The sequence below is a fragment of the Pecten maximus genome, chromosome 16, assembly GCF_902652985.1.
Source record: "Pecten maximus chromosome 16, xPecMax1.1, whole genome shotgun sequence".
NCBI lineage: Eukaryota > Metazoa > Mollusca > Bivalvia > Pectinida > Pectinidae > Pecten > Pecten maximus.
Genome location: NC_047030.1, coordinates 13,281,948 through 13,302,809, shown reverse-complemented (window position 1 = coordinate 13,302,809; position 20,862 = coordinate 13,281,948). Strand labels below are relative to the sequence as shown.

Below are 20,862 nucleotides of genomic sequence, written 5' to 3'. Positions count from 1 at the left end.
GACAAAATACTCACGTGACGTTAGCTATTTAAGCTCTGATTCTCCGATAACAGCAGAAAACGCTTAAATTGCGTTGATCATTTCTTTCAAAATGGCGCTGTTAAGTCGACGTGGAGTAAGCTAACGTCACAAGACGATGACGTCAATGAATTATGTTACTGATCCCCGTACTTTTTTACTATTAATTTTTCGATGTATTTCATTTTGTTTTTAAGTATATAAAATGCAATAAAAAGAAAATTGAATGGTTTCCCGTTTAATTATAACATATATTTCACTCGTATAAAAGAATATTTCGATATTTTTCACTCGTACTTCGCACTCGTGAAAATATCGTTATTCTGTTATACTCGTGAAATATATGTTATATTAAACGGAAACCACTCAATATCCTCTATATATTCACTACTTGGGGATACATTTAAAAGTAATTCTTGGATCCATGCATTGCCAAGACTCATGTAAATCTTCACTGTTTATCAATTATTAATGCAGAGGTCCCACATCAGTAATTAGTATAATATCGTAATACCTAGTATACATTCTCAATTCTTTAACCAATTATCAATTTAACGTGCGTAGTATTTCACAACACTAAATATGAATAAATTTATTGTAAAATTTAATATTATACGGAAATGGGTTGAAAGAACACATTTATAACATCAAAGAAGAGTTAAATAGAAAACGCATACCATACAAAATGTATATGGAAAAAAAAAAAATGAAATAAGTCATTTCCATATATCCTAAAACAAGGAAAACTTTAAAAAAAAAAAAAAAAAAAAAAAATTATGTAACATAAAAGACAAATGTTCAGTCCGGAGTTATTTTTCCATATGCCGTTCTTTTCCACAAATGTTTATTTATCGTCATTTTTTATATAATTGAAAAGACCATATTTCCACTCATTTCTGATAATTATTTTAAGGACAGATATTTTTCTTCCTCCTTTAATTATATATTTTTCTTTGTATTTTGTCGGGTGTTGGTATTTTAATGGAAATAATATAATTATGAAATATTTTGATTTTATTCGAAGCTTACGGTATTTATTCCATGACTGATTTGTGTGGTAAGATTGAATTTAGAATACAATTAGGCGGAATAACATATATATACAAAATTAGTGTAAATAATTATAAAATATTTGGTAAAACTAAACGACAGAAATAATGCATAATTTATACGGTTAAGTTTAAATATGTTTTTTTGTTTTTATTAATTATTTACAAATGTCTGTTCTAATTATTATGTTTGTAGTTATATAAAATAGGCGACTAACAATACAAATCATTTATCTTAATGATGAGCTATATGAGATGTCTCTATATTTCATATACGATAACTGAATATCGGCTGATAGGCCTAATTACAGATAAAATAATCAGCGGGAGCCTCCATATCATTCGTATCTTCTAAAATATCAGTTATTGGGTGGAGGGTCTCGTAAGAGTTACTATCTGCCAAATTACTAATAAAGATATAAGCTTCATATGAACAGAATCCCACAACAAAACACTTGATGTTCCATTGTCTAATCCTTATTTATCATACAGAGATCAATAGCATGGCGTTGGATGTGCTGAGACGGACGTTCATCGGAAACAGGAAGAACACAACAATTGTACTATCTTTTACAATTGTACTATCTTTTACAATTGTACTATCTTTAATAATTGTACTATCTTTTATAATTGTACTATCTTTAATAATTGTACTATCTTTTACAATTGTACTATCTTTTACAATTGTACTATCTTTTATAATTGTACTATCTTTTACAATTGTACTATCTTTTACAATTGTACTATCTTTTACAATTGTACTATCTTTTATAATTGTACTATCTTTTACAATTGTACTATCTTTAATAATTGTACTATCTTTTACAATTGTACTATCTTTTACAATTGTACTATCTTTTATAATTGTACTATCTTTTACAATTGTACTATCTTTTACAATTGTACTATCTTTTATAATTGTACTATCTTTTACAATTGTACTATCTTTTACAATTGTACTATCTTTTATAATTGTACTATCTTTTACAATTGTACTATCTTTTATAATTGTACTATCTTTAATACAATCCTTTGAGATTGGTTGTTAGACAAGGCTGGTGACTTTTTTTTACTCTCCGGGGTTTATCGTACTTAACGAATGATCGAAACAGTACTATACCGTACATCATAACAATGATCGAAATACATGTAGTACTATACCATACATCATATAAAAGTTGAGTTATTTACCTAGTTTGAGGTACCCTTCATAAGACATTAAAAAATACAGTTTTTGCCTCCCAAATGTTGTGTTTTTCTAAATATCAGACTAGAATACTATAATTAACTTATGGGTTTCAGTAGTAATCCAAGAGCATGAATGGTATACAAACCATCGCAATAAAAATGGACACATCAAAAACATTGTAGAGAATGTCGATGATGAAGTACTCTGGGTATCTTGTTTTTAGTATTTGTAATGTGAACGGCATTATGTTTTCATTTGTAGTCAAAAGTATGACATTCAATGGCGATGTAAAGCACGACTTAACCTGCATTCGGGTATAGTTATAGAGCACACTTGGCTAAAAGGATGAAAAATGTGAGAAGATAACTCTTGGTATGGAGACCTACTCTAACCATCTCACGAAAAACACAAACCGCCATAGATAGGGATTGTGAGCAGTTTGTATCCCAGACAATTAGGTTGTATTTATTGTATACCCCTCCCTTACATATTTTGACATTTCTTTCTAACTTTTTTTATTTTTTTAGTTTCCTCCGTTGCATCCAAGTTGTCAACATTTTAGGTTTTCAGCATCACTGAAGAGTCCTAGAAGGACGAAACCGCTGTATGATGTCCCTATCATCACTGACGAGTCCTAGAAGGACGAAACCGCTGTATGATATCCCTAACATCACTGACGAGTCCTAGAAGGACGAAACCGCTGTATGATATCCCAACATCACTGGCGAGTCCTAAAAGGACGAAACCGCTGTATGTTATCCCTAACATCACTGACGAGTCCTAGAAGGACGGAACAGGTATATGATATCCCTAACATCACTGACGAGTCCTAGAAGGACGGAACAGGTACATGTATATGATATCCCTAACATCACTGACGAGTCCTACAAGGACGGAACAGCCATATAATAGTGTAATTCATTTTGGCTCTGCTCTAACTTAAGTTTTATTGAAAGGTGCTTACTATCTTGCCTTTTGTACACCCCTTTGTAATATTTTCCTCGAGACTGATTCGATTAGACAGAAGTTTCACCATATAGTATTGTTCTATCTTTGATAATTTGCTGCATGTGTTAGTCTCGATAATGGTTTATTTGGACGAGATATGTATATGGATTCAATATATCTTAACTGAAGCTCACCTATAAACTGGATTACGGGTAAGTTATCATAAACAAACGCACAAATAATGCATTCATGTGTGACGATATTGCTAAAGTCTTCTTTATCGTTTGTTGTTGTTTGTGTTTTTAAAATAATTTTTAAGAAGAGTTGCCAATATTTATGGTCCTTAAATTCTCATAAGCAAACTAATTCTAGCGGCTATATTGTTCCTAGCTTATCTTAATTCGCCTCCCTCACTTGTTACGGACGAGACGCTTCCTCTTCTGGATCACCTGGTCGTATTTTCCTTGCACGTTTTCAATGCTCTCTACGCAAATCTATATATATGTTCATATTTTGAGTTAACTATGGTTTTGATATGTCGATATTCCTTGTTTTTGATATAGTGTACTGGATGTGTCAATATTGATTTTCCAATGACGACATTTGACATGTTCTGCAGAATTTGTTTTTTTCTCTTATATTTAAATTGGTTCTTTCTAAGAATTTCGCTTTGTACACATACAAATTAAATAAACTAGAAAATGTCTGTTAGACATAAATGCCCCCGCTGCCACTTGACACCCCGAAACACAGTTTGGTGAGGATCGCATCCATTGCATCGGGGCAGGACGGGACGGACATGGGTAAAACATGGGGGCGGGGGTCATAATAAACCAACCTATATTGTTTGATACTGTTTAGAAATGTGATGTGCTTCACTATTGTTTCCCCATTCAATAGTTTCCGTATCTGCAGAGTTTGACAGTCGCGATACCGAGATAGGAAGATCCCGTTTACATCCCTTTCTTCCCGTTTGAAGTTTGGTTATATATCAAACTACTATGAATCCTTTTTCTATTTCTCGAGCCGTTTCTTCATTTTCAGTTGACAAGTTTGTAGGCATGCCTAATTAGAAATACATTTCGAATACAGCTGTCCCAGAATATTGTTACTATTTTGATGTCCATTTCATTCACAAGATATGTTTAAGTGGTGATTATGGGTTTTGTAGGTAATTACCTGTTTTGTAGGTAATTACCTGTTTTGTAGGTGATTACCTGTTTTGTAGGTGATTACCTGTTTTGTAGGTAATTACCCGTTTTGTAGGTAATTACCTGTTTTGTAGGTGATTACCTGTTTTGTAGGTGATTACCTGTTTTGTAGGTAATTGCAGTATATTTCTGTCCCTTGTTTCCTATCACCGGATTTTTTAAAAATATTCTAAGATTGTCAAATCCTCCCTGCAGTATATATAGACATTGTTGAGTGTAGAAAATAATCCCAGTAGATATGAAATTCAACACTTTCCACATTGGGATGACAATGGGCCGTCTAGGTAAGATATTTATCTTTATATATCTTATACCGAATGTATACTTTCTTCATTATTAGGAAAAAAAACATTATCCTCCGTCTCTGTTGATGATTTACCTTTTCTTGTTTATTACTCTTGTAATCAATTAAAACTAACAGATTTTTTTTATGTTTTTTACAATATGAGATGGTACCATCAATGTACCTTGAAGCTCTTTTAAATGTGCTTTTAGTCCATGAACACAGAGAACAAAGTCATACCATATCTAATGTCATAATTTATTTGTTAAAAATCACAGTTGTACAATGCACCATTCAACCTTATTCACTTTTCTGAATAAAACAAGGATTAAAGGTACATATTATCTATGGTACCTCTATACTCTTTCTCTCTATCAATTATATATTTTATATACACATGTACATTCAAGTCATGTAACCACATAAGCACAATTTCTCACTACATACATTAAGAACATTGTATAACACAAAATTTCACACAGTAACCAGTATAGATGATAAATGCCATACCTTATGTCAGATACGATGTAGCTATTTTATAGGTCCAACCATTTTGTTGTCATGTCATTTTAATACCCCTTATATGGAAATCAGCTGGGCTAGCCTTTTGAAGGCTGTACTATCAATGTCCCCATGGATACACTCTAATGATGACATCATCATTGTCACTTGACACTAGAGCTGTGACATTAAATGTTGGACAAAATGACCTTTGTATCTGATATAGGGGTCAATGAGAACTGCCATGCAATGAAGAACATTTTTTGTATTTCAATCATTCATTATTCGCAGTAAAATGTACTGTACTGTGTAGACCACGTTATGAGAGTCATCATGATCCTGAAGACATTGTAAACATAATCAAGTACTGAGTGTTTTTGTGAACACAAATTTAACTAATTATCAAATCTTAACAAATAAGTGTAATGGCAATTGGTGCACCCACATTCTATTTTGTTATAGAAATAGTATAGAAATGTTACACATAATTAGTCCAATCATATTTCCCATCAATGAAATCAGAATGTGCTAAAACATGTAGATTTACAGTACTGGTATAGCTTTATGTGAAGAGCAATCTTGTAACCTCCGGTGAAGATCTGAGGTGGGTGGTTTGAGCTCCCTACCTGTGGCAGTGTATGTTTTGGGGAGCCCATAAATGGACCTGTCTGGGTTGTCATTGTTGTGGCTTTGTCCAAGACATTTAATCTTAACTACTCTTTCTAGCATATGATCGGTCTTCCGTATATTGTTCAGTGAAGTAGCCACCAGCTGCTACAATGAGGCTAAGCCTCAAATTACCCTGGCAGGTCAGAAGGTTATAAAACCAACAACAACAAACAAAGTTGTAAACCCAATGGAAAGTACTGATGAAGAGCATATACATACTTGGTCAGGTGAAAAAGTCCTTGCTTCCTCTTGAACATTTCAAATAAAATATGTTTGAACAAATTCCTTCAGTATTCATTATCATAAACAGGTACATATGTGCACCTGTGTTTCATTGATAGACAAATGCATCACAATAGAGAAAGTGTTCAACATGAAGCAGTCTTAAGAAATCTTAATAAACATCACTCTATACAAGAAACTTATTCATAGTCTATTGCACAACTCCTTCTGGCCTCTTCCATGAACAGAGTCAAATCTATCAAATTTTGAAAAAAAAGCATCATCATAACTAAAGCTTATTGGTCCTTTTACATCTTACAGAGCGTAAGTTCGTAAATGTATTGAACATTTCATGCAGTTAAAGGAAACATCCCGTTTCCACAAAACCCTGATGACTCCTTGTTTCAAGACTGATGAAACTATTAAACAAAAAAAACACATTGATGACAGTAAGATGTCCTCATTTCCTATTTTTGATGACACTTCAGACATCATATCCTCATGACACTAAGTTTTCTTTATTTCACGATTGTCTCCTCATTTCCAGACTTTGACCACACCATCGCGGGACGCTGTGATGACGAGACACTGTGATGTCTGACAAAGGTTGATGTCACTGATGATGTCATGGTGACCTTGTGACGGAGCTTCTGGTCCCCGACGTGGAATGTCGTCATTGCTAACCTGCTTCTTGGTGTAGGTTTCTTGTATGACCTCTGTACCATCTATTAACCTTGATCTATAAAGGAATCATAATACAAAATGACCTTCCATGTCAGCTCAAAATATTCAAGAACCTCCTAAAATATCAAAACTTACAAAAACATGTCAAAATATCAAATGCTGGTAAAATACTGAAAATATAAAATCTCATGAAATGCTTAAAATATCAAAACTAGTGAAAAAATGTCAAAATAATAAATTCTGCTAAAAATACTAAAAATATCAAATTCTGATGAAATGCTTGAAATTGAAAAATTGCTAAAATACTCAAAATATCAAACCCAAATTTAAAGCCAAAAATATCGCCAGAAACCAGGTAGAAACTAACAGTACATAAATATTTATATATACAATAAGGTTTTAAGTGAAGCTATCATTTTCCATATGACTGTAATAAATACTGGAAAAACATCAAACTCTTTCTATTTATGATTTACACTACAAATGTTTTATGTTTGAGTTTGACAGATTAATTGCAGTAAGTATTTATTAACTACTAAATACATATAGGTAGTTCCTGTATTCATCCTGCAGTAAGGGGCCGACACGGAATTTGTGACTCAAAGTAGGGGGATGTGCTTATTATTGAACATCAAAATTGTTTTATTGGCTTTTTTTCTGAACAGCAATAGGTATTGGTGAGGTTTTTAACAAACATTACATAGCTTGTTGCTCGATAAACGTGGTAGACTATACTTTGTTGAATGTTTATAGACCCTGTCATATATCTAAATTGAATAATACCTGTAGCTGGCCCCAGTGTGCTGGTTGTCTCCTGCGGCTGAGGCTAGTATGAATGAGTTAGCTGGGTATGTGATGTCCCAGAATCGTGCCCTCATATCTGAACCACCGGTCAGCATAAACACATTGTTGTCCGTCACCGCCATGTGCATACCGTAGATGGAATGGCTACTAGTCTGTTTAGATAATGAAGATTATAATTCATTAATCCAGTGTTAATTAATGTATATTGTAATCCTCTTATTTTATAGTATTTATAAGAAATATGTATTAATGTAAAACAGATTGTAGCAAAAGTAACAATTATTTGATATAGAAAGATGCCACGTAATTCCTGACGTCTTGAAATTGAGAAAGAAATAAGAGGGGGCACTGCAAACCTTCCATAATGGTCACCAGTAAATAACTGGTCTGTCTGTCAGAACACCTCGGATGTCATTCTATGACAACACATCCAAGGAGTTCCGAGCGCACGCCGAGGTAGTGACTAATAATCGACCCAATTCCTTTCTTTATGGAAATAAATAAATCCGGATTATTATTGTTATCTATATAACCATAGCAACCATAATTTTGAAAAAAAAAAGAAAGTGGCATGCACATCTACACATGGTCCTCTATATTTGTGTGAAGTTTCATTGAAATCGACCCTTCGGTTTAGGAGGAGTTGTCCGGACAAACTTAAAGTTATGGTTCTTATCAGAAAACCTGTTTATAGTGACCAGTTGCCATAGCAACCATAATTTTGAAAAAAAAAGAAAGTGGCATGCACATCTACACATGGTCCTCTATATTTGTGTGAAGTTTCATTGAAATTGGCCATTTAGTTTAGGAGGAGTTGTCCGGACAAACTTAAAGTTATGGTTCTTATCGGAAAACCTGTTTATAGTGACCAGTTGCCATAGCAACCATAATTTTGTGAAAAATAAACTAAAGAATAACTTCGTTGCGGGGGTATAATGATGTTACATTATTAATTGTAAATGGTTGTGTCTATTTGTTTAAGCCCTCTAAATTTTGACTTTAAAACCGGTAAAAAGATAAGTTTTTTGAGTTATGTGATAAAAATGATCCTAAATGTTTTCAATTCATATGAGCTTTTATACCAAGGCTTGCAAAAATTAGAACTTTTAAGACTAGTTTAATAACATCTCATATGAAATAAAAACTCATTGAAGATCCTATATATATATGGTTGAAAAACCCTGGACAAATTTTTCCTGGCAGACAGCAATTCTGAGAGAGGTAGTTTGTACATAGTTCTGACAGGCAGATAGAAGTACCTGGTTCTGAGAAAGAGGAGGTGCCGTACTGGCCCAAAGAGCCTTCTGCCTGGCGCCAGTCTCCACATCCCACATCGACACCTCATTGTTACCCTGAGTGGCAGATATGATCCAGGACTGCTCTTTGGGATGGACTATGAGTTTGCGGACACGGGCTCCGGTAGGGTGAGTAATGGAGGTTATAGGAAGCTGAAACCTTAGGTCCCAGCATACATGTGTACCACTACTCGTCCCCACAGCCAGCCAGCACTGAGAGTGGTGGACCGCGAAGGACGAGATAAGACCTACAACAAAAAGTGAAATTGTCATCAATATATTAAAATGTCCAAAAAGGTTATAAGTTGTGATACAGTGAGTCTCATCAGTAAAACATCATGCTTTAATATCATAATCAAAGTAAAACCTGGATACAATGACTCACAGCTAAAATGTAATTTTTATCATGTAGGGAAATCTGTATATAAATTAAGACTACTATTTAAAGAACAATGTTAGTAACACAATCATAATTTGTAATAGCAGCATAACAAAAGTTTTAATCCAGTATTACATATATTTATACTGGGATGTAAAAAATGTGACACATTTGTTTCTAATCTTCTAACAAACAATTTCTCTTAAATTTCTGATGCCACATTATTCAAAATAGCATGTGATGATTGACACACCTGTTTTTGGATCATTCTTTAGCCGCCACACCTCCTCATTACAGCGAAGGTCTCGTCCAATCAGGTAACCATTCACTGTAGCATAAGCCAGCACAGACTGAGCACCTAGAAAGAAAAAAGACACATTCAAATAGATCAGCTGATTATCTCCCCTTCCAACTCTCCCATTCTGTTTGTTTGTTTGCCCCTTGAACAGTTAGGTAATTTTGAGGTGGGGTTTTCTTGAAGTAATTGGTGACTACCTCACTGAACAACATACAGGATGTCCGATGCCATCCAGAGAATTAGAGTTAAGTGTCTTGCCCATGGACACAGCCACTACAGCACAAACCGGCCTGTTTCTCAACTTCCACAAAAAACACAGACCAACACGGGTAGGAAGTGTCAAACCATGCACCTTGGATCTTCAGCTGAGGCTACATGGCCGGCACTCTAACCCACTGAGCTATAGCAGCCCCAGACTCTCCCTGTTTTTTTACTACATTAAGTCAATAAAGATGGAGTACAAGATTATCGCCTATTACCAAATTGTTCCCTACCTACTGATTTTAGACAGGGTGGCTGGGCATGCTTATAGGTCAGAAATATGTCTCTTAAACATGTATTCCCACTTTGATGGCGTGAAGCTATCACAAAACGTAGGTGAAAGCATGTCAAAATATAGCGGTGTGTAGATATGGCTACACATAAAGTACTTTGTAGTGTTACACACAACTCATATTAAATGGTATCATGGACCAAATTCTAAAATATGTATTAGAGATAAATGAAAGATTTTTTTTTCATTTCATGCCAAATGCTTATCAGTATATCTAAACAAAGTACTTTGTAGTGTTACACACAACTCATATTAAATGGTATCATGGACCGAATTCTAAAATATGTATTAAAGATATGAAAGATTTTCTTTTCATTTAAACACTAAGTGCTTATCAGTAGATCTAAACAAGGTATGCCGAGGGAGACTGACCGGTATCAGTAGATCTAAACAAGGTATGTCGAGGCAGACTGACCGGTATCAGTAGATCTAAACCAGGTATGCCGAGGGGGACTGACCGGTATCAGTAGATCTAAACCAGGTATGCCGAGGGAGACTGACCGGTATCAGTAGATCTAAACAAGGTATGTAGAGGGAGACTGACCGGTATCAGTAGATCTAAACAAGGTATGTCGAGGGAGACTGACCGGTATCAGTAGATCTAAACAAGGTATGTCGAGGGAGACTGACCGGTATCAGTAGATCTAAACAAGGTATGCCGAGGCAGACTGATCTGTATCAGTAGATCTAAACAAGGTATGCCGAGGGAGACTGACCGGTATCAGTAGATCTAAACAAGGTATGTCGAGGGAGACTGACCGGTATCAGTAGATCTAAACAAGGTATGTAGAGGGAGACTGACCGGTATCAGTAGATCTAAACAAGGTATGTCGAGGGAGACTGACCGGTATCAATAGATCTAAACAAGGTATGTCGAGGGAGACTGACCGGTATCAGTAGATCTAAACAAGGTATGCCGAGGCAGACTGATCTGTATCAGTAGATCTAAACAAGGTATGCCGAGGGAGACTGACCGGTATCAGTAGATCTAAACAAGGTATGTCGAGGGAGACTGACCGGTATCAGTAGATCTAAACAAGGTATGTCGAGGGAGACTGACCGGTATCAGTAGATCTAAACAAGGTATGTCGAGGGAGACTGACCGGTATCAGTAGATCTAAACAAGGTATGTCGAGGGAGACTGACCGGTATCAGTAGATCTAAACAAGGTATGTCGAGGGAGACTGACCGGTATCAGTAGATCTAAACAAGGTATGTCGAGGGAGACTGACCGGTATCAGTAGATCTAAACAAGGTATGTCGAGGGAGACTGACCGGTATCAGTAGATCTAAACCAGGTATGCCGAGGGAGACTGACCTGTATCAGTAGATCTAAACAAGGTATGTCGAGGGAGACTGACCGGTATCAGTAGATCTAAACAAGGTATGTCGAGGGAGACTGACCGGTATCAGTAGATCTAAACAAGGTATGTCGAGGCAGACTGACCTGTATCAAAATGTGTGATATCCACCACTTGACCGTAATCTTCCTTGCTGACTTGTATGTCATTGATCAGATTGGCTTTTCCTGTCTCGATTCTACAAAGGATGTTCATAAGACACACAAGTGAATTACACCATTTAATATTAATTTGATGACAGATACAGTATAAGTCTATCAATATTGAACTACACCATACAGATGCTAAGTCCTCTTTGGACTTGTCAGTTAGGGGCCAAAAGTGTGGAGATCCAAAGAGGAAGCCAGGAATATCAAAAAGAGTCTGAATTGATTTTAAAGTATAGAAGAGGAGATGCTTAATTGTCATAACATAATAAATTTCGTGACTTTACATATTTTTATCATAAAAATCAGAATCTTTTCACAGTATCTGAAGCTATGATAACCCAAGGGAAATAACTCTTTCAATTCGTATCCCTCTCCAATATAGTCTTGACCCAAATATCTACTTTCACAGTACCTGAATCTCTATGTAAATCCAAGGGAAACAACTCTTGCATAAAATTAGAAAAAACTGTATAAAAGCTGTGTCCTATTTCTTATTTCAAGTATGTCGAGACATAAAAATAGACACAAAAGGTGATTTTCTCTATTCCAATTACAGTCCATATAACAATGAACATCTTACCTGTAAAGGTATATAGTTCCATTATCAGAGGCAGATGCAAGGGACAGTGAGCCTTCACAGAACACCAAACTCTTTATGTGGCCACCTGTTACAAAACATTGCAGCATCCAATCTATATTAGAAAATATCCTCTGAAGGTTATTTTTTTTATTCTTTTTCTCTTCCATAATGAGATAAAAAGAAAACTTTTTTATAAATGACAAGAATTACATTTAAGCATTGAACTGTTACCAAATGGTAGTATACAGTCGATATGAATACAATTTGGGTGACAGATAAATAGAATGTCGCTCGTTAGGGCGACATGAAATATTTATCTGTAACATTTCCATGCTTATATTTACATTCATAAAGATTTTTTATTTACTGTAGGTTATGACGCGTTTAAATTTGTCACTTACTCTATCACTGACGTCATCAAGTTCAAATACCGGAAAAGCCAAAATTTCCAGAAGGAATAATATAGTCCCTGATGACGTTATTAATAGCAAGCACATAAGATCGTTTTTGTACACATTTGGCTTTATTTTTTATTTTATATACGTTTGTATGTATCTTCAAATTGTTCACAATTGCATAATTTCTGATTGTTTAAAATCGAAACCGTTTTTTCTGCGCAATGATAGAAGTTAACATTTAGAAGTGATGCGGCGTTGAACGGGCATTGCCCAGGACAGACTCGATTACTCGGAAACACTTATGTTTCTATCGACTGGATTTACGTTATTTTAAGAAGAATATCAGCTCTTAAATTCTAAATGAAAGTCGTCTTGACAGTAGGGGAAAACGATTCCAAGGATATTTCGTTCGAAACAGATTCCAGTCTAACCAGTCAACTCAGTGTCGCTAACGAGCAGACGATTTTCAACTTCACAGGGGCTCAATTTTGTAAGGTAGGCCTTTGACATCAGTGAATAACCACAAAACTAAAATCCAGTAGGCCTACACATACACAACCGGAAACCATGTTGATACTCCTGATATTTATACAAGATTTTTTTTTATAAATACTTTACTTTTATTGTTGTCGTGTCTTGCTTTTCTGAAAATTCGGAACGAGCCCCTGTGAGTGTGATAACATTGACAATTTGATCATATTTCGTATAGATCAAGAATGGCACTTACAGTTATTTCGTGTTGACTACATTTTTCCAATTATAAAATAATACTCTCATAACTTGTGACATTGCTTTATTTTTCGTTGTGGTTTCTGTAAATAAATGCTAGCATTCCAAAGCTCTCTAGGCCGAAAGTAACTGGCGGCCATTGTTTAACCTACAACACCTGGAGGTGTATTCCTACACTGACCGAATCACTATAAATTGTAGTATACAGTCTCATGAATACAATTTGGTTTACTAACGACATATAGACAAATGCAACATAGAATGTAAATATTTAATCATGTCTCACCTGTCCTGCCTTATACAAGAATTACCTGTAATCATATGTCTCACCTGTCCTGTCTTATACAAGAATTACACATAATCATATGTCTCACCTGTCCTGCCTTATACAAGAATTTCACGTAATTAAATGTCTTGTATGTCTCCACTTCTGCATATCATTTAGATTAAGTCAACGTATGGTATTTATTGTTGTAATTACCTGAACATTTTTTTTTTTTTAGATTTTATTGCAAAAATGTATTCCACCAAATTTAAATAACGAGTAATTAAGCTCAAACCTCAGTTAAGAGTCCATACCTTGTTTGTTGAGAGTCTGTTTTGACCGGTTAGCCACACTTTTGCCTTCAAGTTTCTCGCACTCCCAGATCTTCACATTGCCATCATTTGATCCAGTAGCAAAGTATAAGTGGTCATGTGAGACTTGTATCCTAGCAACATAATTATATCACACTGTAAATGTACATTTTTAGCAGCAATCTTGTTTTAGGGCTTTTAGGCTAAATTTAGCTGAATTGTATTTCCGCTTGTTGTAGTTTCTAATTTTTTTTCTATGTCAAGTAATGTGGGTGCACCAGTTCATCATGGCAATGGTCTGTTTTAATTCTGATAACCTCTAAGATTTAAGAGCGAAAAATAAATACTTTTAAAGTAATAGGAGAACCTCTTGCATGATAAAATTCCAATTGACATATTTCAATACATTATACACTTAAGTCTTTCTTTGAAAGTTCTACAAATTCTTTCCATTCTAGTAGCTTATTCTACTCTACATGTGTACATTAGTAGCTAAATCTGTTCAAGAAATTTTCACATTATGAATAAAATGAAAGACAATATATTCTACACTGAGATTCACTATGATCTACATTGGCTTATGAAATTTAAGACATTTGATTTGAGCTATAAAAATTAAGCTGAAACCTTAGTGAAATATTTAGAAAGTTTGAAAAAAATTCTGGTTGGGGCAGATTTCAACCTTTTAAATGGATGATGTAAAATAAATCTTTCATTACTACAAAGAGAGAATACATTGTAGAGAGACCTGTTGACTGCTGCCCGATGTTCATGCATGTGAGCTACTAAGAGTCCCTTGGGTTTCCAGTTACTGGGTGGGGGTCGACTTTCCCAGGCGATATTCTCGAGTAGGTCCTTGGTGAGTACGTCTGAGGAATACTGGTCCCGCCGCTTGTGGACCAAGTTACGTAGGTCTAACTTACATGGATGATATCTCGCTGGCAGAAAGAAAATCAAAGTACCAATGTCAGTGAGAAAATAACAAAAAAAGTCAAAAGGAGAAATACTTTAATGTTAAAACCCTGCTAGACTTAGACCCTTTCTGACTAGAATTTGCTAATCTTTACCTCAAATTAAAGAGGGTATTTCATGATAGATGATTTAAATAGAAATTAACTACATATCTGACAAAGAAATAAAACAAAATTAAACAAAAAATATTTGTCAATTAAACATCAAAAACATCTGATATAGATAAATTTACCACAGGAGCTTTTCTCTGGGTTTTGTGACACTTGATTATATTACTTACTGTAGGAGCTTTTCTCTGGGTTTTGTGACAGTGAGGATTTAGACAGATCTGACAGCATCACCTGCCCTGGTGACATGGTGACAAAACTGCCTGAGGAGGATGAAGATGATTGGCTGACAGTACTAGCTGTAAGTACAGACCGTTTGTCTGGTGTGTCCAACTTCACAGATGATTTCAACTTAGGGGAAGAGCCGAGAGATGCTGCAGACTCATTAGAACCAAACATGCTTTTCCATTCAGCATTCTGGAATTTTTCAATCCAAAAATTTAATTATAATCTTGGTAGAGACTTACCACTTCTGTGTAATATGGGAAATTTCTCAATATAATTTTTTCAGCAGAATTCAGTAAAACTTGTCTGTGTTGATTTTAAATTCTTATCACAGGATTAAAACACCTCTGCCTACATAACATGTGGATGTTTAATTCTGTTTAGTATATGTTAACACTCTTGAGGGTTTGACCATTTTCGGAAACGTATTAGACTTTGCTCTTTCATTCATGGGTTTCCAACAATGAGATTGGCTTAAGATTAACTCCCTTCAAAATTTACAGGTTTGTATTATATAATGGTTCCAAATTGTCAGAAAAATAATAACAAAACCATCATTACCCAAAACTAACAAAGAAAGTCTAAATTACTGCCTTGGTTACATATTCTGTGGTGGAGAGCTCTTGTGTAGAGAAGATATAAAATTGATCTGTAGCCATTTACATAAACATTGTATCCAGAACAGGACAGGAAGTAAATGTCATGGCAACTCACCATAGAAACTGATGGTTCAACTGAGGGCACCTTCTTCTTCCTTCTGAAAAGTTCAAATAAATCAATTTTGATTCAACATGAATCTTCAGATAAACATGTTTATTTATTTCTGATATTTACTCATTCAAAATATTTGTTGTTCACGTATACTTCATTTTAAAACTTGTACGAACAGAAAATCATAAAAATATGAATATTCTGGTAGGCTATTGGAAAGCATACAGAAAAATTATTAATGTAAACATTCACATAGTTGTTTGAATTTTCTAGTCTAATGTAAACATTCACATAGTTGTTTGAATTTGTTAGTCCACTTTAATGGACAGTAGTCAAAATATCATCATATCTTTTTTTTTTTTTTTTTATAATTGGGGAAAACTTGCTATGCCCATTTGATACCCAGCTTCATGGGAAATTGGTTATACATGTATACAATACAGGTATCATAGTGAAATACGATTTAATATTTGTATCATTTCTGGTCTCTACATACCGTGGGGGTGTCGCAGGAGTGTCCTTGCTTTCCTTGGGTTTCAGTAAATCAGCATGTCTGCGTGTTATGCTCCGACCCATTCCAACTATAGATAGCATTCCTGATTTAAAGCTGTCACTGGACTCACTAGAACTGTTGTTTTCTGATGATCTGATAACGAAACAAGCATAGAGAATATTCTCAATATTTCTTGATCATGTATACTTCATTTAAATTGTAGATAAGTGGTGTGATTTTATTTTTATTTTAGACATCAATGTATCGGATATTATATAGAAACTTTTATCAACAAAACTGCCAGGATTATTCAAGCTCTTTCTTTAACATACGAATGAAAACATCAATATAATAATTTTCAATTTTCAGAAAAAATGAATTAAGGCATCACATTGAAATTGACTTCATGCTTATCAGTGATCTTCCTGGCTAGTCATTTTGACAGGGGCACATTTTTCACTGATATCATTAAGTCGAGTATTACTGTAAAACATATTGGGAAATGTCCATTACTTTTTGAGTATTGAACCAAAAACTTTGTTCAAAGCAAATTGCAAGTGAATCAATAAAATTTTATTTCTTTTTCTAAAGTCCTTTTGGACCACAAAAAAAAAGAAAACCTGTTACAGTTCTGTTTGATATCATAGGGCACCAGAAATGCTGGAATTGTTAAATGTAGATAATATGTCTCCACACATACCCAGCTCTGGCTCTGTGTAGTTTCAAAATGTATTCCTTCATAGCCTGAAAAAAATGAATACATTTGTTCTTAGTGTTTGATTATAATAATTGTGTGTGAACTTTCCTAATCCATTAATTTCATGTTTATTCATGAATTGATATATTTCATGTTTATTCATCAATTGATATATTTTGTGTTTATTCGTGAATTTATATATTTCATATACAATGGTGATGGTGAATTATATATTTCATGTTTATTTATGATTTTTTATATTTTGTGTCTATTCGTGAATTTATATACAATGTATTTCATGTTTATTCATGAATTTATAGATTTCATGTATATTTGTATATTTGTATATTCCAATATCCTTTAGATTGATTTCATGGAATCAGATATTTGACATTTATACTGAATAAAGAATGAAAGAAAAAAGATATTTTGCTGAGGACACCAACTACACACTTGTCGACTCAAATTTAATTAAGTACAATGGTGATTTTGAATTAATATTTCCAATTTCAATTTGTACATTAAATATGGAGTTGGAGTTATTATTCAAACATATATATTTATCTTTCATCTACAACAAATATAATAATTAAGCATTTGAAATGATATTAAAACTACTATTTTCCTTTTTAACAGAAAGCTACATACAGAGCTACTGTAATCAGGTGTGATGGAGCTGTATGTAGCTTTAATTACCTCCTTCTGATGGAGTAGAACATTTACCGTAATAAAGTAGGACAGAGAAAACTTACAAAGACTTTGTCTTCATGTGCCTCGGTCATACCAAATGATATCAGCTTCCTGAAAATCTACAACAAAAACAAAGTATTTTCTATACAAAGTAGGTATTTACTGTAGTTGACTAATAAACTTGTATTCTCAAAGTCATAGAAAAAATGGCAACCAACTATGTTACTAAACCAGAAATAAAATTCAAATAAGACGACAAAAAGGTGCTGTGCATGAGGGATTGAAATACAGTAGAAAAGCAAATATTATATAAATATAAAATAGCATGTAATAAGAAGACATTTTTATTGTTTTTAAGTGCATTTCTGAATGATTTATTTGATACATAAGCTTATATTTATACCTCTGCGCCACATCGCATATATATATGTGTGTGTGTTATTATAAAAACATAAAAGACAATGGTAAAGTGGACTGACCAGTGACATGGTCTCGTCCAGTTCAGGGTAGGACAGCTTGTGTCCATGTCTCCTCATGTACTGTCTCTTCTGGAGCATGTCAAATAGCCGGTCAAGCGTGTTAGATCTCAGCACATAGTCAAACACTGGTCTAGGTACTGGGTCCGACAGAGCATTCAACAGGTATATCTGAAATATGACACAAAACATCAAGCTACATGATATATATTGAGTTGGGAAAGCAGTGATATCGACAAATGTTAATTTACATAATGACATAGAGGAAACAAACCAAAGAGTCATTTGAATTTCATTCAAGACGGATAATAAGCAACAGTTTAAATGAAATCTGTCTCCCCATAAGAAATAACTATATTTAAAGCCACAAAAACATGTACACAGCAGAATAAAACCTTTTATTAACTGCGAAAAAGTATGGATAAAAAGATCAATCACTCTTATGTGACAAATGGGGAAAAACCTTTAATCCTTAAGAAAAAGTTATTTTTGAGTTCAGTACTTGACAAAGCTTCATGCTAAACTTCCCAAGTCATACTCTGAAATAATTCTGTCTAAAACAACAGGAATGACAGATTGTATAAGTGACAGATATGTATGGATCATGATTCCAACACTCAGTCCTAAATAACTCTGTCTTTATCAACAGGAATGACAGATTGTATAAGTGACAGATATGTAGATCGTGATTCCAACACTCAGTTGTAAATAACTTAGGTCCTAAATAACTCTGTCTACATCAACAGGAATGACAGATTGTATAAGTGACAGATATGTATGGATCTTGATTCCAACACCCAGTCCTGTTAGACCAAACTGACCTCTTTATCCACCTGTAGTATAGGTTGGTTAATGAACGGCTGGAGACTGGGCAGTAGTTTACAGTGGTTGTCTGCAATGTTAAACGTCTTTGATAGAGCTGAGATAAACCCTACAGCTCCCTGGCGGATCCAGATCCCCTATAACATACAAGAAGGCATGGGTTCTTAGAAGTTATTCTTAAAACAGACTTATTTTCATAATTTAAGGAAGGAATTCTATATATAAGTAAACTGTCAGGATTAAATCAAATATACTCCATAGCAGCTAGGCCTGTGTTTGTGACAAAAAAAACAATATGGTAGATTTATCAATGTACAAAAATTATGCCCTTGTCATATATATAGATAGAGGATATCAAATGGTTTCAAATCGAGTACAATATAAAATATTAATATTTATCTGATGTATGATAGAATATAGACATATTATGTCATGCGAGATATTTATTATGATATTCAACCAAAAATTTGTCCATTTTCTCTTTTTTTTCACTTTAAAATGTAAAATATTTTTTTACACCAAACTAAGCAGAGGAATCAGTACCTTAATTATATATAATTTTGGTATCATATTCTAATGGTGTTGCACGTGATAAGCTTAAAGACAGCACCATTCTAAAAAGGGCTACTCAATGCAACTTCAGCCAATTTAACTGTAAGATCTTGGTACTCACAGGGTGGGCCAGGAAAGGCACTATCTCATGTAGAAACTCCTGGAGCATTGTCTTCTGAATCAGTCCCAGTTCTGTTAAAGACTTCAGAGCACCCAGACTCTTATGTACCACATACTCCTCTGGGTCACTTAGGCCCTTGATTACATCAATAAGTATTATAAGTAAACTATTATCGGAATTTTCACTTACTGTGAAGCCAATATAGAATGTGATGACATTCCAGAAGCATATAATTTCACAGAAAGTAACATTTGATCAACATTTTCTATGAGAAACTATAAAATACCTGGTAGAATTGTTCTAAATACCTGTAATGTTCTTCTAGGATATCCTTTAGTATTACTATGTGCTGAACATACTATATGACCTCACAGTGAACATGTTGACAACATCTACATCACAATACGGAAGAGAAGTCTATGCTATAAAAGTACTATTACAACAGTATTAAATCTTATTTTAGCGAATTTCTCATTGAAAATCTTCAGCTGAATTATGATTGCTGCAATTACTCTTTCCTTATGTTGTTTTCTAGGTAACTATTAATACCACTTCATCATTGCACTGATCTGTTTAAATTTCATCATCCTCTAAAATTTTTGAGTACACCAAAATAAGCACATTTACAGTATTCCAAAAGATAACATCTTATCACAAAATACATTAGATCACAAAAATATCAAAATATTGCCTATTGTAATATACTCTTAATATATACATATTTGTATAGATGTACTTATTAAAGGCTATACAAAAATTTACCAGATTCACTCGAGAATAACAAGAAAGGTAAAATTAGACATTAGATTCCTGGATATTACTGTACCTGTTCCAGTAAAGGCTTAAGAATCGAGGAGCTTTGCCAGCCGACATAAGCTGCCACACCCACTATGTTACCGAAGAATGAACCACGCAGATGCCAGTCAGTCTAGAAAAGTTAACAAGCACCAGTATGTATATGTTATCAAGTCGTGTGTTGTTGATACAACTCCAGTGTAATATCAGTGACACCTTTCCAGGTTACTCAATGCAGTATAATGTAGTATTTAGAAGAAAAAATTGATAGTGGACAAATACATCTTTGTTTTTGATAATTATTT

The 20,862-nt window shown here is 34.2% G+C and overlaps 1 protein-coding gene across 1 annotated transcript in view; it reads right to left on the bottom strand.

Annotated features, from left to right (window-relative positions):
• Positions 1-4,940: 4,940 nt before the first annotated feature.
• The window catches only part of LOC117345022 (phosphoinositide 3-kinase regulatory subunit 4-like), a 38,955-nt gene continuing 23,033 nt past the window's right edge, over positions 4,941-20,862 (bottom strand). Inside the window, exons 18-34 of the mRNA XM_033907948.1 lie at positions 20,589-20,690; positions 19,763-19,897; positions 19,089-19,226; positions 18,271-18,438; positions 17,854-17,910; positions 17,105-17,148; positions 16,408-16,557; positions 15,915-15,957; positions 15,149-15,392; positions 14,645-14,834; positions 13,900-14,030; positions 12,194-12,278; positions 11,551-11,642; positions 9,506-9,610; positions 8,838-9,121; positions 7,558-7,730; positions 4,941-6,829 (exon numbers count right to left, since the gene is read on the bottom strand). Of these exons, the coding sequence (XP_033763839.1) occupies positions 6,628-6,829; positions 7,558-7,730; positions 8,838-9,121; positions 9,506-9,610; positions 11,551-11,642; positions 12,194-12,278; positions 13,900-14,030; positions 14,645-14,834; positions 15,149-15,392; positions 15,915-15,957; positions 16,408-16,557; positions 17,105-17,148; positions 17,854-17,910; positions 18,271-18,438; positions 19,089-19,226; positions 19,763-19,897; positions 20,589-20,690 (2,343 nt within the window). The 3' untranslated portion in view covers positions 4,941-6,627. The remainder of the gene's footprint in view (positions 6,830-7,557; positions 7,731-8,837; positions 9,122-9,505; positions 9,611-11,550; positions 11,643-12,193; positions 12,279-13,899; positions 14,031-14,644; positions 14,835-15,148; positions 15,393-15,914; positions 15,958-16,407; positions 16,558-17,104; positions 17,149-17,853; positions 17,911-18,270; positions 18,439-19,088; positions 19,227-19,762; positions 19,898-20,588; positions 20,691-20,862) is intronic.